Source organism: Myotis yumanensis, unplaced genomic scaffold (genome assembly GCF_028538775.1).
Source record: "Myotis yumanensis isolate MYYU_CA2020_CCGP unplaced genomic scaffold, mMyoYum1.0.hap1 SCAF_7, whole genome shotgun sequence".
Lineage (NCBI taxonomy): Eukaryota > Metazoa > Chordata > Mammalia > Chiroptera > Vespertilionidae > Myotis > Myotis yumanensis.
The window spans coordinates 42027717-42046385 of NW_027223758.1; the positions used below are offsets into that span (position 1 = coordinate 42027717).

The following is an 18669-nucleotide window of genomic DNA, read 5'->3' on the forward strand; positions in this document are numbered from 1 at the left end:
CTAGTGAACCCCTGATCTGCTGTCCATATGGCCCCAGCCCTGGGGACAGGAGTAGAGTGGGGGTGGGGAGGGTCAAGCCCGAGTATAGTCTACATTTGAGGACTTTATACTTTTAAGAGATTTTAATGGAATAGTTTACTCATCAGTTTAACAGGGAATCACAGTTTCTCTTTTGTGAACGAGGAGAAACTGTCTATGCCCTTCCACCTGAACTTAATCATCTCAGGTGAGGCCTGGGTACCAGTATTCTCAGAATTTCCCAGGAGATTCTCATGTTCACTAGGCCTGAGAGCCCTGGTTACCTCCCCACTTCAGTCCTGCTCTTTCTGCTCAGAAGGACTTAGGTACCTGTTGACATTGTTCTGTCACAAAAGAGACTAGAAGGGGAGGAGTTGGGCCTCGTTTCTTAACCTGTCCTCGGTAGACTTTGAGGAAGAAGAGGCCCACACTCTGGTCTTAAATTCCCATCTGCTAGAATCTTAAATCAACGGTAAGTCTCTCCTCGTCCTTTAAAATTTTTAAGATACATGTAATCATTGGCTTAATTTTTCACAAAGCTTTCAAGTTTTCTTCTCCAGACTTTTTCTTACCAACATTGTATGGAACGAGGAAGAGTTTTTCCTCCTCCCTGGGGAGGAAGTTCTAAATACTTAATGAGTTTTAAGGGAAACTTTTTAATAACAACCTAATTAATGGCCTGAGTTTATGATAGATTGGGTGCTTTAAACTGTAGTCTCCAAATGTTTCTATTTATTGGAAGAGCTCTAAAGAACTCTTTCTTGCATAAAGTTCAGTAACACAGTAAGTTATTAGTTCAGTAGTTGTAAAAGATGCAATATCTAGTGTATTGAGTATTACGTGTGTGCTTTAAGAATATTTCATATCTTACCCAATACTTTGGATTTTTTCTTCTATTGCTGATTTTTAATATGTTTTCATTGATCTGAGAGAGAGGAGGGGAGAGGGAGAGAGAGACAGAAACATCAATCATGAGAGAAAATCATCGATCGGCTGCCTTCTCCATGCCCCCTACTGGGGATTGAGCCCACAACCCAGGCATATGCCCTGACCGGGAATCGCACCCTGACCTCCTGGTTACAGGTCGATGCTCAACACTGGCCGGACTTAGAATTGTTGATATGGTTCATTTTAATAAAAAATATTGCCCATGAAATTGAATTAGCAAAACTTGTCCTTATTGTCAAAAATAGTCAGCCATGTCAGGCTCATTTCCTGTCACTAAAAATTCTGACTTCATTTTTTAAATCAAATGAATGTGAAAATGAGTTGGATGGATTGTAAATACGCAAGATGTCGTCATTCCAGGGGCCTCTTGTAGGTGAAGGAGACAGTGGATTTTCCACATTCTCTTGCTCTCTTTGCTATCTCAGGAGCTGGGCCTTTTCAAACCATCCTTCCTTTGGGGCTCCTGAGGTTTTTATAAGCAGCAAACTGCACACAGTAAGATTTAGGCAAGGTGAGAAGGATATATTTTTTGGGAAAACAGGGAAAGAGGGTCATGATTTAGGAAAGGAGAGGCCACAGAAGGCAGACATGGTTCTCAGGCAGCTCAGGGTTAGGGAAAGATCTAGAAAATGATTTATTTACAACTGCCCATGCCCAACACCCTGGAAAGTCTTTGTTTATCCCCAGGGGTACTCATCCTTCACTTGAAAGAGCTCTGCTTATGAAGTTATTGGAGTGGGAGGCAGTTAGTAAAAGAATAAAAATTATTCAGCTCCATTTCTTTCTCCAACTTTACTCATTTCATTTTTGTATTAAAATATAAAGAAAGAGCCAAAACCGGTTTGGCTCAGTGGATAGAGCATCGGCCTGCGGACTGAAAGGTCCTGGGTTCGATTCCGGTCAAGGGCATGTACCTGGGTTGCGGGCACATCCCCCGTGGGAGATGTGCAGGAGGCAGCTGGTCGATGTTTCTCTCCCATCGATGTTTCTAACTATCTATCTCTCTCCCTTCCTCTCTGTAAAAAATCAATAAAATATATTTAAAAAAAAAAAAGAAAGAGAAGGATATGTATAATAACATACACATGACAAATAATGCCAAGATCATCTTCCTTGCATGTTTAAAGATTGCAAGAACTGTACATTATCTGGCAAATGTAACCACTGCAGCATAGCACACCTAGTTTTCTGAAGTGAGTGGGGGGAGACTGTTAATGCTTTTCCTTAAGTCCCTGGTGTATGAGTTACAGGCTCTATAGCTTGGTGGTGAGAGCGTGCACTCGGGAGCCAGACTGCCCAGATTCACAACCTGGCTACTACTTTCTAGCTTAGTGACTTTGGGCAATTTTTTTTAACCTGCTAATAACAGTTTCCAACACAAGATAGGTGAGCTACACATCAGCTTATTATTCTTTCTCACCAGGGTACAGCTAGAGCTTCTCCCCCAGCAAACTTTGATGGAGTCCACTGGCCAGAGATATGGTGTCAGCCAGAGTATGGCCACTGAAAGACACACAATGTGGGTTCCAGTCAGTTCTCCTAGGTCTTGGTCACCAAGCATGTCTGGGATACAGGGGAGACTTCTCTTTACCAACAGGAGAATAAAAGAGATGGACATTGGGGTGACACAGAGTGGGGCTAATGATACTCTGCCCCGCATGTGTCCCCACTGCCCGGACAGGACAGTGTGTCCTGGATGGGACAGCAGCACCCTGTTGCTCCTTCCCTTTCTGTAGCCTTTCCTCCACCATCTCCAGAGTCTGCTTTATGTCACTATCAATTCAGTGACATTGATGTCGTTGTTGCTGCTTTATTAACAGCTCCTGAGTATTTCTGATGGGGACTGTGTTAAGGGCTTCTAATATGTAATCTTATTCCCTCACCACATGGTGAACAAACTCCCTGCTGGCAAGGAGTCTGGGAGCAGAACCCTTCTGAAATGGACACTGTGCCTTTCACTCCCCATGTGGTCCAGAGCGTCATCTGAACAACTTACTGCCCCCCTGAGCACTCTTTCTCCTCCAGAATCTCCTCTCCAATCACTTCTCCCTCAGCTGTCAGGGGACATGTTCTGGTGCTTCCCAGGTGAATTTGGGGAAGAGCATGTGCATTTGGAGGATTTCATCCTTGCACCTTTTTGTTTTACTTTTAGTAGAATGCCACTTGACTCTTGATAATGGTAACGTCAAGGACATACTGTTTTGAAACAATTCCCCTCGAATGCCAGAGGCACCAGGTGGGGCAGCGCTGGCTTATGCAGCGGCAGGTTGGCCTTGCAGGGCCGGACTCACTCTGTTCCTTCCTGAGCCTCCGCAGTTCAGCTGTCCACACGTCAGGGGCTAATGTGGATGACAAGTGGAAGGAGTGTGACGACAAAGGTGATGTCACCCTTTAGAGAAGACCGAGGCAGCGCCTGAAAGTGCATCTTGGCCTCCAGGTGTCTCTCCAGACAACATCTGTGGGAGTCCCTGTGTTCGTAGCATTTTGTCTGACAGCTTCTGTAAAAGTTTCTCAGCTATTCATTATTTAGGTAATTCCAAGAGCATGTTGCTGATCACCCTAAAGATAGAGCCCCATTGCCTCCTCCAGGCGGTCCTTATGCCTCAGAGGGGAGAAGAGGCACCCACCTTGGAAAGCAGCAGCTGGTCATTTTCCCTCGATTTGTAAGATACAAACTTCAAATCATACTATAGCTTTACTTTTTAATTCCTTTTCTGTAGCTTATGTTCTAATTCCTCCAGACTTCTGTCCCATTTGTCTTGAGAAATTCTCAATATAATTTTCTTAAAAATCACTACTTAATGATTGCTAGGATAAACCCCAGCCATTGGTAGTACTGGCTGGTTTTCATTTGCTATAAGTTCGGTGGCTTTTAAACTTTTGATGATGTTACACAAAGAAAAATTAATTTTAGGTCAAAACTTAGCACACACACTCATATATGTACGTAACTGAAATAAGTTTCTCAAAACAGTACTTGCTCAATATTTCATGTGAGACACTAATATTTTCTCTTCCATTATTTTTAATTTTTTAAAAAAGCTTCTTGTGAACTACTCACAGTTGGAACTCTACCTTAATGTAAAGCTCCACTATTCCGTGCGGTCATTGTACCTTGCAGGAAGTGCCAGCTCTCTGATGCACCTTCCTAAGGAGTCTTCCTGGCCCCCGCTTGCCCTGTGAGCATCCTCCCTGCTTCCAGTGCCTTTCTTCCCATGTGGTCCTGCACGCTCTTTCTCGGCCTCCTTGGGAAATGCACGGCCCTAGCCTCATTTACCCATGACCTCCGTGGTCATTAGTGTGCAGTGAGATTCAGATCACGTCTTTCAAGTGCAGTTCTGACCTAAAGAAAGACTTTGCTGTTTTTTTCATGTGTTCTTTGTGCAGTTGTGTCTCATTCATTTGTGAAGACAACTGAGCCTGGTGGGCACTCGGTGCCGGCAGCTCTGGCCCAGCATATGTGCAGGAAGCCTGGGGAAATGCTCCAGCGCCATGATAGGGTTCACCGGCACTGCCAGAATAGTCCCAACATTGGGTTCCAGTGGCATTGACACCAAAACCCTTCTTATTTGAAAGGGAATAGATATTTAAAAGCAGGGAGAGGCACACTTTCCCTTCAGGGAGCACAACTGTGCCATTCCCTCCCCACCTCCTCCTGTCCGCACCTCCACACGTATCCTCTAAGGGACCCCATAAGACTTGCAACCAGGGGACCAAGGGGCAGCAGCAGCTCGTCCCAGGCTAACCCCCTGAACCTGTCTCCAAGACTCCCTTTTCTCTGACTTCCCAGTGAGCCAAAGCAGCCCAGCCTGGGCTCCCCTGTTGCTTCTTCTATGCCCTTCCTTGTTTCACTGTTTTTGCTGTTGTCAATACACTCTTGCTTTTATAAATAAATAAATACATACATACATACATACATACATACATACATACGGGGAGGGGTGGTCCTGAATATAGTTAATCGTCGTTTAGAGAGCAAGTGCTAAAAGAAAGTGCTGGTATTAATTTCACTTTTACCTTCTATGACAAGTTTCAGGGGCTCTGTTTTGTGTTATCATGACATTGGAAAAATACTTGATGGCTTGTCAGAAGGGAACATTTATAATTGGTACTAACCTGTACATTTTCAGCTCTAGAATAGTATGACAGGTAATTGAGGTTGAAATTGATAGCTTTTACCACTTAAAAATAAGTTCACTAAATGCCAGTATTCACTGTATGAGTTAAACTAATTGGGGTTTTGTAATCACTTCTAGTTAACATGAAGCTTGATGAAAATAACTTTGTAGTGGGAATTATTAAAAATTGACTTGCTATAACATGTTTTTATAATATTGGTGTAAGATGTCATTCTGTGGCATGATGACCTGAGGATATGGTGATAGCCTCAAATGTCTCTACGGGGCCTGCAGGTGGGGATCCCTCCTCCTGGCACACTGTTTCTGTCTTGTTACTGTCACACCCAGGTGTCCTTGAGACCCGCCTGCTTCTCATCTCGCACAAAGGTCACTAGTCGGCCCTCTGAACCCCTACTAAGCTCTTCTGCGGTATTGAAGACATGTTTTAAAATTGGTATAGTGCCATTAACCTAAGTGGTTTACATTCCCTACAATTTCTTCGGTTTGGGCAGCAGTGGGATGTTTTGAAAGCAGGTCTCACCAACACGTTCCACTGATGGATGAAACCTTTGGTTAAGCCCATTCCTTTGGACCATGTGCTGTTCTAGACTTGATCCCTATTTTATTATAAAAATTCTTTTATTTTAGTCATCCTTGATGTCCACCAGAAATAAGGGCCTTGTGTGTACTTTAATCCTGAGGTTGCTCCATCTTTGGCAGTTTTAGAAATTGTTTTTCAATGCAATGGGAAGACTCGTTAAGGTACAAGTGAGGCTGCCTCAGGCCTCGGGGATTCAGCAAAACTATTGCATTGGAGGGAAGAAGTAGAGTCCAAACCGGACGTGGTGTTAACGATAACATAGCAAATAGCATTTTCACAAAACTCCCCACCCAAGTCTCGGCAAACTGTGCTCTCAGCCTCGACTTGGAGAGCCACCATCTCAGTAAGATTCTCCTTCGCTGTTGTGGCCCGATGTGGCCGGTGCCTCTTCTGGTGTCTGGACAAAGCTGAGACATTTGATCCGTTTAGAATTCTTAACATCTCCCCAGAAAAACAGCATGGGCGTGCAGCTGTTATGTGGATTTTTGTTGCAGTGCACTGAGGTTAACGATGGATGAATGGCCTTTTAATGGTATCAGGTTATGACCAGAGCTCTGAGTGAGGTGATCTCCTTCTGGCAGTTGCATCCCATCTCCGTTTCTTTCCCAGCATCAGCACCAGTAGCAGGAGGAGAGGGGACAAGTAGCAAGTAGGTAGACAGGCAATTTATGGTCAGTAGTCAACACACTTCTTGCTTTAATTTTTTATTGTAGAGTTAACTGATAATTACACTGGTTTTGTAATTATAAATAAACTGGCCAGATTGGGGCTGGAATACTCCCTAACTCTTTGGACAGCAAAGCTGCCTTCCTTTTCTGAGCCTTCTTCAGGCTGCTTCTTTTGTTAAGATCTATAGTATTGCCCGGCTATTGTGGTTTAGTGGTTGAGCGTCAACCTTTGAACCAGGAGGTCATGTTTTGATCCCCCGTTAGGGCACATACCCAGGTTTCGGGCTCAATCCCCAGAAGGGAGCGTGCAGGAGTCAGGTAATCAGTGATTCTCTCTCATCATTGATGTTTTTTTTATCTCTCTCCCTCTCCCGTCCTCTCTAAAATCAATAAAAATATATTTTAAAAATATATATACAGCATTTATTGGCACCTCCTAGCCTTGTGCTAGATGAGGTATATCCGTGGTGGGTTATAGCAAATGTAGCTAAGAAACAAATTCGAATCTCATCATAAGGATTGGGCTTAGCTCATGCTTCCTGCACACCAGCAGTAACTTTGATTTTCCATTATCCTTCATGCATCGTTTAGAGGAGACAGATAGCTTTCTAGTTAATTACATTTTTTAAATTACCTAAAAGGAAATCCTAAGCCTGGAGCAAATCATGTCACTAACTCTCATTTATATTTACCTGCTGCTGCTTTTTAAATGCAAGAAGAGACGTTTTCCAAGTACATTTGAGAAGTGGTTTCCATAAATGATAAAAGTCCACGGCAAACTAGTAAAGAGTGTAAATAAGAGCCCAGACTCAGAGTGAGAGGTCTGGCCTCAGGGTGGCTGTGGGACAGGGCTTGCCAGGTTTTAGGCATTTCTGAATGTGGTAGGTGCCACTGCCTGTTTTTATAAGAGGGTTATAGAAGTCCTTGTGTCTGGTTGTGCCTAGGGCCAGGGCAGTGGCTATGACGCATGCACTCTAACAGCAGGACATAGTGCAAACAACTTGTCAGACACCCCATGGGCCAGGTCATGACCCCTGAACTGAGTTACATCTTCCCAGGTGCCTCCCAGAGCCTGAAGAAGCACCTGTGAAAATTTCTCTGAGTGAATTTCATCTAAGTCTATTTTAAGTCAGAAAGATCTGTGCTGTGTAGTAGATGGAGAGGGGAAGAAGCATGGTGGGTCTACAGTTTAACCAGTAACTAATCCATGAACTTGGATTCTGAAGCAATGTACTTACTAGATTGAAATGAGGCCATTTTTTTATGATAAGTAATGTATACGATTTATTAATAACCAGACTGTGCACTCTTTCCCTAGACTCTCAGCTCTCAGGGAGCTCTTTAGTTTATAGCACTTGATCAATAAATTCCGGGTGTGCAAAAGTAGGCTTATAGTTGTAAGTATGTGAGACACAGTTTATGCTTGCATTATTATTTATTAACTATTTTATAATTTTCCAGATGAACAACTGTCAACCTCCTTTTGCCACACCTGTATTTGTTAAAATGTTCCAACATGTCTTTACTATCTTCTCTTTAAATTGGTCCAGCTATGACCCCCAAGTCTCGATCAACCTGAGTGACACTTTCTTGACAATCATATGCTCCTCAGGTCCAATAGATGACCTATCACCTGTTCTAAACTGATCAAATGTCTCAGCTTTGTTCAGACACCAGAAGAGGCACCTGCCATGTCGGGCCACAACATCGAAGCAGGCCCTGCCAAGACCACACCTTGTCCTCACAGCAACCAGAGAATATAGGCACTACTAGTATTAATACGCCTACTTCATTATTGGGGAGCCTGGTGACCAGAAAGACCTGTGACCTGCTCCAGGCTCCTATCTAGGTAGGCTGGTTTGAGTCCAGGCTCTTAACCTAGTAATCTTCGGTCCCATATCTCAGTGCCAGGCAGGGAAAGCAAGGCAGTCCACCAGTAAGATACTGGGATGGTAGCTCTCCACAGTCGAGGTTGAGAGAACAGTTTGCTGAGACTTGGGTAGTGGACATCCCATAAAGCCTCGGACATCTAAAGGTCAGGTGTATGGGGCCTGGGCTCACCTGTCTCCCAGATGACAGCTATCTGGGCCATCTGCCTTGACCCATCCCCGTGGCACCGTAGTGTCAGGCCCTGGACCTTTGTCTCTGTCTGTAAAGAAATGTTTTAAGAATGCTGACACTCTGAAATCAATGAGAACATTAACTCTCTGCTCTCTTCTCAACAGACACGAGACGACTTCCTGGGACAGGTGGACGTGCCCCTTAATCATCTCCCGGTGAGGATGGTTATCTGCTTTCTATTGCCTGTTGTGATCAGTGACTTCTCATTGTTTTCAGCTGGATATATTTTCAGAGTAATATTTTCTCAACACAGTGGAGAAGGCTGAAATAAAGAGCCCTAGTTTTTTTCCCCCCCAGAAAGTGGTCTTTTCATGGGGATAGGAAAGAATCAAGTGTATCTGAGTCTCCAAGTATGCCAGTCAATGTCACCTGCATCTTGCTCTTCTGCTCTTTCGTCTTCCTTTGTCAATTCATGGAAAACAGCTCCCTTTCTCTGTCAGACCCCTCCTAGTCATTGGGGTGTTTTTGCTTTCAAATTCATCCTCTGTATCTAATGAAACATGTGTTCCCTTTGTCTAGAACTGCACATGCTATTTCTGTGGCCTACATCTCTACAAGCTGGTGGTGCCCAGAATTTGCTATATGGCTTTCTCAGTCAGCACAGACAAAAGATGCTGTTGCTTCTGAGTGAACTTGTCACTCAGCTTTAGAAATAGGAGTTAGCATGTGTGGTGTAGCTACCATTTCCCTCTGCTCAGAAGAGCAGCAAAACACTTAGATCTATTGACAAATAACTGAGGTACTGTGGGGACAAGACCTGGAGGCCTTGGTGAGCAATAGATCACCTCATATTCCAGCTTTGCTTTTCCATATTGTTCCACCCATCCTCTTGCTCTTGGGCAACACAGAGTGATTGAAATAGCAGCCAGGAGAGGATAAGTCAAATGGTTCACAGTGAGGTTACAGGTAATTACCAGCCAGACCCTGTTTGACCTTGAAGGCATAGAAATAATTTTCAGTTTATTATAAGCAAAGGAAGAAACCATCGGCAGTTTAAAGCAGGGAATGACAAATAGATAACATCTATCTATATATATAAAAGGCCAATATGCTAAGTGTCTGTCCAACTGGTAGCTATGACGCACACTGACCACCAGGGGGCAGATGCTAAACGCAGGAGCTGCCGAGCTACAGTGACTTGACAGCAGCGGTTCTTGGGTGACGCACCCCAAAACTAGAGAAGAGGGAGCCCAATTCCTCACAGGGCCATGTGATTCTACCTTCAGCCGTGGGTTATGTTGTTGCTGGGGCACTGTTGGCCCTGAATCTGGTTTATTGCACACTTGCATTTGAGTTCCACACCCTGTACAACAGCAACTTTGAAGAGTGCCCTCTCGCACTCCGGGACCCCTTGAGGGATGTCAGAGAGCCGGTTTTGGCCCAATCCCCACAGGCCAGGCCGAGGGACCCCAACTGCCAGAGGGACCCCACCTGCCGGAGGGACCCAGCTCACTGCGCAGACACCCTTCGAGCCAAGGTGGGGAGGGACCTGCGGGAGGTTGGCTCCAGGGCATGTCTCGCCCCTCTTGCCCAGTCCCGCCCCGCCCAGACCCGCCCCACCGGCCACCTTCTAATTAATTTCCTTTCAATGTGCACGAATCTGTGCACCAGGTCACTAATTTCAAATATAAATGTATACACACACACCCCTCTCATACAAAAAAAAAAAATCATGGTATTGTGGTCTCTTTTGTTACAGAAGTAAATATTCTAAATTGTGTTTCATTAAAGAGCCTAGGTTTTTGAGATTTTACTATTTAATGAAATAGTAACATTTATTTTTCTAATTTCCTGCTTGCTTTGATTAAGCACGATCTTTTGATTTCTTTGAAAAATCAATAAATGTTACAATTGCATTCATATCTTCATGAAATAAGCAGCAGCAAAAGGTAGATTGATGGTGCCACCTAGGACGATCTCTGTGGAGGAGATAACCTTTCATTTGTCTAGGCTGATGACAATGTTAAAGTAAAATTATTCTCTTCACAGATTAGATCTTGCATACTTTCCTGTTAACTCCATCTTTAGGTTTCTTGGATGACCATTGACTGGTTCTCTGACGTTAACCAGTATGTGAGATTGAGGCCTCCACCCTGCAGTTAGGAATTATGCTTGGCATTGACCACTATCATTTTGTCATTTGTCTAAGACCGGGTTGGCTCCTAAAAACGGATGTTGATAGTGACATCTAGTGGATCTTGAGTGACTAAAGTCTGGGACCTATAAAATGTTAAATAATCGTCCAAGTAACTGGTTGAGGAACCGACTCTGTCTTTGCTGTTCCCACATTCTAAAATGAAAATGTACTCTCTGTAATCCAGTCTGGTGTACCTAACAATACAATATCTCAGGGGTATTGAAACTTACTTTTTCTTCCCGCAGACAGAAGACCCAACCATGGAGCGACCCTACACGTTTAAGGACTTTCTCCTCAGACCAAGAAGGTGAGGCCTCAGGGCCAGGGGTCTATTATGCCTTGGTTATTGGTTTTCTCTGAGGAAGATTTAGCAACTTTTCCTGTTTTACCTTTTTTAAAAGCCATCATAAATATGAAAGATATAACCAAGCCATATCCTTTATAACCAATGTTCTTCTATCACACAGTCATAAATCTCGAGTTAAGGGATTCTTGCGATTGAAAATGGCCTATATGCCAAAAAACGGAGGCCAAGATGAAGAAAACAGTGAGCAGAGGGAAGACATGGAGGTAAGAGCATCAGGCCTTGGTCTCTCTTCCTTGCCTAAGATCATATGACTATTTCATCGTAAGATTTTATTATTTAAAGAAATAAAAGTTTATAAAGCTTTTAAGTATGAAAAAAATTAAAAGTGCCCAGGAATCTGTCTTTGATCATCTACCAGTGTGTTTGTTTTTAGTAAAAAAGACGAACTTTTCATCTTACATTACAGCACTAATAATTGAAAAAATTTCTCTTTATAAAATGCTAAACTCATATTTTATTAATAGCCCACCCCTATGTGAATTCTCCTCACATATTTAGTTCTGTTATTACTTTGGACTCTCGGCTCTTTGTAAATTCCATTTAGCAAGTGGGATTGCTTCAAAGTGGATCAAGTGCTTTAGAAAATCTTTGCCAGGTCTCTCACTCGTTTGGCCCACAGGTGACAGTGTGAATTAGGCAAGCTTTCCTCTAGAAATGCCATTTTGGAATGAGCTGTCAGGGGAATTTTCTTTCTTTCCCTCCTGGCCTCGCTGCCTTTTAACTTGCTAGTCACATACCTAATCCGTGGGTTCTATTGTACCTTCTCAGCACGTCCTTCAGATAGTGCTGTTTTGTTAGAGTCTCATCTCGTCCTGAAAATGTCCACTAAACAAGGCCTCTCTATGGCTTGTTTTACACATCTGTTTGCAGCTGTTGCATATATGTGATATGTGACTATGTGGGCAAGTCAACTGAGCCTCCCTCAGACCCAGAGGTCGGATTTCCAGGCAGTATTTCATCTGTGAACTTTCATCTGTGAGGAGGAGTGAAGTGGGAGGTAGTCATGAATGTTAAGATTTCACAAGCACATCAACAGATTCTTATCACAAATCCAAGGAATTTTTTTTACACTCTTCTAACCTCCCAACCGTAGTAACCTGTGAATTACTTCATTTTCCAGTGACTTTACTGGGGGATGTTAGGAAGGAATACTTAATGCCTAAAATATGTGTTGCAAAAATGTAACTGGTACCATGAAGCCTGTTTATGTGGCCCCAGCGAGTAGGGGGTGTAAGTAGAATGCACAGCATTCAGACATCTCTGGCTCCCGGGATTGTACTGGGTGGGGAGTGTGAGCTTCACCCCCAAAGCCAGCTTCAGGGCCAACTTCCCTCCTGGTCACTGGAGCTGCAATTTTTGTTAGAACACACGCAGTACAGCTTATCTCCCAGCTCCCCTTTGCCTTTGGGAGGTGTTGAAAAGATGGCAGGTGTAACAAGACCCGCGTCGGTGCCCTGGCTTTGTACAGCCTTGGAGGCCTTTGGGTCAAAATAACGAATATTCAATGTGGAAGGAGTAGAATGTGACTTAGGAATACAGCAGACAGTACATTACCAACTCTCTGTGGCTCCTTCTAGTAGTCATCTTAAGGCAAAATGGCCACACTTAGTTGACTATTGCTCAAAATATTTTAATACTACTCTCCTGGAATTGGGGGGTTTTTGCCCCTTTTGGGGAATTTCTTCAAATATGGCACATGAAGCCACTGCAGGAGCCAGAGAGCAGCAGAGCAAGGACACGGGGCACTGTGAGTGTCTTTTCCTCGCCTGAAGATCCAGGCTCATGACCTTCCCTGTGATCTTACTCCACAGCACGGGTGGGAAGTCGTGGACTCAAATGACTCCGCTTCTCAGCACCAGGAGGAGCTTCCTCCTCCTCTGCCCCCTGGCTGGGAAGAGAAAGTGGACAATTTAGGTCGGACCTACTACGTCAACCACAACAACCGATCCACTCAGTGGCACCGACCGACACTGATGTGAGTACTGTAGGATGGTTAGGAACACACGTCATCGTCTGCAGGTAGGGCCAAACGTGGCAGCTCTTTGAGCCGGGTCTGGGAAATATATCTCATGTCTGTAAAAGTACGTGGTGGTATGGTACCTCAGGGTTCCCCTTCATTGAGTTAAAGAGCATGGCAGCCTGTCAGACTTTGCATATGATGAGGAAGCCCTTGCCTTTGATCGCATTCTGCTATTTCATGAACTAGAGGCCCAGTGCATGAAATTCGTGCACTTGGGGGAGGGGGCTCCCTCAGCCCAGCTTGTGCCCTCTCGCAGTCCAGGAGCCCTCGGGGGATGTCCGTGGAGCGGGCCTAAGCCGCAGTCGGACATCCTTAACACTGCTGCAGAGCAGGAGAGGCTCCTGCCACTGCCACTGCGCTCACCAGCTGTGAGCCTGGCTTCTGGCTGAGCGGCGTTCCCCCTGTGGGAGCGCACTAACCACCAAGAAGCAGCTCCTGCGTTAAGCATCTGCCCCCTGGTGGTCAGTGTGTATTATAGTGAAAGGTTGTTCTGCCATTTGGTCGATTTGCATTAATATAGGATTGATTTTGTCTTTTTTTTTTAATTATTTATTGATTTTTAGAGAGAGGAAGGGGGAGAGAGAGCAATACTGATTTGTTGGCTCCACTTCTGTATGCATTCATTAGTTGATTTTTTTATGTGCCCTGACCAGGGATCAAACCCACAACCTTGGTGTATTGGGACAGTGCTCTAACCAACTGAGCTACCGGGCCAGGGCTGTCTGTCTTCTTTATATAGATTCGTGAAATACAAAGCAGAGGTTACATTTTTTAGATTTGTCTTTTCTTTGGTGATATCATTTCCCTCTTCTTCAGCTTCCTCTTCTCACTAACCCAGAATGGAAAACAACAAGCAAATTGGCCTTAAGTGTTCTTTTCCCCCTTAAGATTTGGGATTTTTATTCCCTTTAATTACTTGATTTAGAAACCCTCTTAAAATTTTTTGTTTTCCCTTTTTGAGAAATTTCTATATCATCCCTTTGATATAATTAGGAACACATGGGATTGTTGCGAACTCAGAAATAGTAATTACTGCTTATTCTGATCCCTCCCCAACCTCATGGAGGCAGTGCACTGATTACTGTTTTGTTTACTTGGCAATTTTTGGTTTGATGATACCAAATAAACACTAGTTAAACCTCAGCTACTATAAAAAAGGATTTGAAGTAGCTTGTTTCTATTTACCTATTTCTTAATTTATTTTTATTGTTGAGAGTATTACAGATGTCCCTTTTTCCCCCCCATTGACCCTTTCTACCCCACACCTCCCTCCCCCGCAACCCCAGGCCTTCACCACACTATTGTCTGTGTCCATGGGGTATGCATATAAGTTCTTTGGTTAATCTCTTCCCACTCACCCCCACCTTCCCTCTGAAATACATCCGTCTGTTTTATGCTTCTATGTCTCTGGGTTTATTTTGTTCTTTAGATTCCACATATGAGTGAGATCATGTGATACTTGTCTTTCTCTGACTGGCTTATTTCACTTAGCTTGTTTTTAAATCACAGTATACCTCAAGATCTAAAATTGTTAATATGCAATAAAAGGTAAAAAAAAAAAAGTATTGAAGGAAAAGAAAAAATTATTCTAGCAATCATGAGTTCGCTAGCAGCCAAGATAAGGAGGTAATTATCAATGAGTTATATAATTGCAACAGGTACCAAAGGCCAAGTATATCAGGTGAGATAATTTTCTCCTTAACCCAGACTCTGAAGGAAATTTGCTGATGATATTTTGAAACAAGGGGTATTAGCAGTATGATGGATGGATGGTGGTGTTGATAACTCTTATCTTTAGAAATTTCGAAGATATCCTGGGTGGGGAAGGTAGCCAAGAAGTTTGGTCTGGGTTTTGTTGATTTAGAACTAGAGTTTTCAGAATCTTCAGCAACAAATAGCCAGGCCTTCCTACGCCTCCAGATGGGTTCTTGTGAATATCAGCTGTCCTTGGTCAGCTTTGGACTGCCTAGCGTGGACATAGCTCATTGCCCCCCAGGACAACAGAAATATCAGAACATTGGGGTGATGCTAAACTCTTTTTTATTGTAATTTTTTTCCCATGGAAATGATTCAGTGATCTTTTATATTAAATATTTTACTATTTTCCTCTGGTTAATGGCCATAGCTGTTAAAACTGTTGTAAGTCATTTGATTGCGCTAGCTATTTGTAGTTTTTTTTAAAAATGGACTCACCTTGGACTTGGTAATATGTAGTGATCAGAAGAATCTTGGTAGTGATAACCCTAAGCAAAACACCATAACCTGCCTTTGCTAAACATCGTAAGAAAGTATCTTAAAACATAGCACTCTGTTGGGACCAGTATGTCATGTGACCTCTGTAGGAAAGTGACCACTAGCAACTCACAAAGGAAGAAATACTTATGGCCAATACATCTATGGAAATTTTTCACCTTTATTAATAATTACCATGTACTAGTAAACTGAAATCTATATTTGGAGGATAAATGGTGATAATTGCAACTTTAGCTTCCTCCCAGAGTTGTGAAACTAATGAGGGAATCACTGAGAAAACACTTTATGTGGTTTTCTAAACATACCATCTTTGGTGTCTATGTACCAAAGAATTCAACCAAAACAGAAGATGTAGCTTGTGTAATGCTGGCAAAGCAGGAGCCCAGAAGCAACATGGGAAGATGCAGTTCTTCATCCAAGTACAGGTCCACATGTAGTTTAGGGAGAAGTCAGTGACATGACCATCCCCATCCCTAAGGCAGCTGAGCTCCAACGAGAGGTGGAGCCAGGAAGGACACAGCAGGACTCCGGGTGGAGCTCGTGGAACGGCTCCTTTCCAGGTGACGTCTAGAAAGCCAAGAAGAGTTAGATAAGGAGAGTGGGTTTCCACAGTGACCTTTTGATCCCATCTGTGCTATTTGAGAACTCGGGGTTCTTTCTCCTTAACTTTATTTAGCTTGGCCTGAAGCCCTCAAGCCTTCCAGAATTAAGGGATTGTTTTAATTCAGAAATAATTGTTTTCAGAAGTCAGTTTTCACAGAATACTCTAGTACTCTTTGGAGGAAAATTGATACTGAGAAGTCTGTATTAATAGGCTGTAACTGAGAAAATCACATAGTGATTACCGATTACCATGTGCTAATCGAGAATTGTGACACTCCTGGTGATTCTCATTTCTTACCGTGTGCCCCAAACTTCAAACCCTCTAAAAATTGTTCACCCTGAAAAAATATCGGTGCCCTCAGACTGTTTTTTACAAGGTCTGTTTCCACCCTGTCTCCTCCAGACTCGCCACCGCAGTCATAAACGTGCAGTGCACCCAAGTGGCCCAATCATGCAAGCTGCTTCCTCATTACTTCATCTTCTTTTTGGCTCCATGGCTGTGCTACTTCTCTCCCCCACCCTCCAAAAAGAGGGAAAAAACTAGAACATGCCCTTCCCCGGCTACCGCCAGCCTAATGCACCTTCCTCTGGGGAGCCAGACCCCTTTAGGCAGGCGTCCCTGCAAAAACCTTGGGCTTCCCTAGTCCTGGCTCGGAGCACAGAATATTCTAATTCCCTGTTGGAGCAGATCTATCCTTTGCACCTGGCACAAAGTTGGAGCTCAGCCAGTGCCTTTAACTGAATGACTGACTACAGTTGAGTCACTTCTGAAAGTGATCATAGGCACATGGTTTCCTGAACTGTCTAGGACAGGTTTAGGTCTAGATGCATACTTTAGAACAGAAGGTGACCAGAGAAGACACCCCAGCCCCCTCAAGTTTGATGGTGGCTTTTAAAACACCCCTAATTTTAAGTTTGTCCTTTTCCTATTTTAACATAAACTATAGACTTTTTGCTGTAAAAACTACAGGTTTTTTTTAAAGGTGGGGAATTACATGAAGATGATAAATGAAGATGAACTTGTTAAACTCACCTAATTTGCACATATTTTAGCTTTCTAAAATACTTTGTATATCTTTCCCTGTCTTAGCAGTAGTGCAGTCATATAGTTACTAATGTATGTGAATGTAAATGATCTGGCACACTGATCTTAATTGGCACTGAACTTGTCTTTATTCATTTGTACATTTTCCATGAAAGTTAATTGAAGAATACATATGTGAAATTAATGACTGATGAAAATTGAAATAGCCATTCCTTAATTTTTTTTCTGGCTCCAGGTAAAACCATTTTTCTGTTTTAGTTTGTCAGATTAGGAATATTTTACATGTTTATCTGGCCATTAGTGACCATTTATACTTCCAGTCAGTTTCAACAACTTCTGTTCCAAACCCTCTCATTCAGTTAATTAAATACCATGGTGTGAACATTTTCATTTTGGCACTAAAAGACCATAAAAGCCCATGTTTGGAATTTCAAAATCGGAGGTATCTGGCTTCTTTATGCTATTTAGTTGTTTCTGGTTCACACAGATTACTAATTATTTGAGCATGTTGGGTATGGAAGATTGGCATAATTGATTTTAAATGCCCTTTTAAAAAAAAACAACACACCAGTTTTTCCAAAATAATGGACTTTTGTATATACTTCTGAGAGATACAAAATGCAGAGAGAGTAATGAAAACCTTATTCTTTTCAACCTCTCAGAAGTCCCTGTAACAATTCAAGTATGTGTTAGGGCCTGGCACATGTAGCATGCAAACATTAGTCTCTCTGTTGACTGAATAAATAATGACTGATATTTCAAGTGAAGATTTCAAATTTTAATGAAAGTCTTATTTGTAAAATATTTTTAAGGAAAGCCAGTCATTATAAAGTGATATTGCTTTCATCTTCAATAAAAAGTGAAAGAGGACAATGTAAAGTTTCCTTTGCTTTCTTAGACACTACTGAAATATTTTACAGTTTTATTAAGGTATTTTGATCATTCTGACCTACTTTTTGTGAGCTTTGTAATGCCTTATAAATACTTTCGATACGCATTGTTTGCTTAAGAAACGAATGCTGTATTAAAATGACTGTAGCAACATAGTGTTATTTTTATCATTCTGTTTTGGTGGTTTCAGAAATGCTATTAGAATACTTGGGTATCCCTTGATTGTAATTATTTTATTTATGGCCATAATTGTCCGTTTTTCTGAAGGTATCTCCATTTAGTGTCCTGTTTTTAGTTTAGTTATACTTTAATCTGTATAATAAAAGCCTAAGCGACCATTGCAGCGGAACCACCAAAACGACCAGTCGCTATGATGAGCACTTACCACCAGGGGGCAGACGCTCAATGCAGGAGCTGCCCCCTGGTGGTCAGTGCGCTCCCACAGGGGGAGCACTGCAGAAGCCGCGCTCAAGGCTGGCAAGAGCACCGGGCAGTGGCAGGAGCCTCTCCTGCCCCCGTGGCAGCACTAAGGAGCAGTGAGCCGAGTGGTAAGGAGCAGTGAGCAGGCAGATGGTAAAAAGCGAGGGGTCCCAGACTGCGAGAGGGTGCAGGCCAGGCTGAAGGAACCCCTGCGCCGCCCGCCCCCCCCCCCCCCCAGCACGAATATCATGCACCAGGCCTCTAGTATTACTATAAAATATGCAGGATATATTTCTGTTAGAGTTCAAAAGTTTGTGTATTGGATGTGCAGATACAGTAAAACTTAATTCAGATTTTCATAATAAATTTTCATTTTAATATGGATTAAATGAAAGCTAACCTTCATCTTACCCCCTTTACCAGTAAAACTAATTGTGTAAAGATTTGAAGGACTTAAAT

At 42.9% G+C, this 18669-nt stretch overlaps 1 protein-coding gene across 9 annotated transcripts in view; it reads left to right on the forward strand.

The window, feature by feature from the left end:
* Positions 1-18669, forward strand: part of NEDD4L (NEDD4 like E3 ubiquitin protein ligase) — a 302096-nt gene that overhangs the window by 225425 nt on the left and 58002 nt on the right. For all 9 annotated transcript variants that reach the window (XM_070420371.1, XM_070420364.1, XM_070420365.1 and 6 more), the window contains 4 exons: positions 8579-8629; positions 10857-10918; positions 11079-11181; positions 12790-12953. In XM_070420371.1, coding sequence (XP_070276472.1) covers positions 8579-8629; positions 10857-10918; positions 11079-11181; positions 12790-12953 — 380 coding nt within the window. The remainder of the gene's footprint in view (positions 1-8578; positions 8630-10856; positions 10919-11078; positions 11182-12789; positions 12954-18669) is intronic.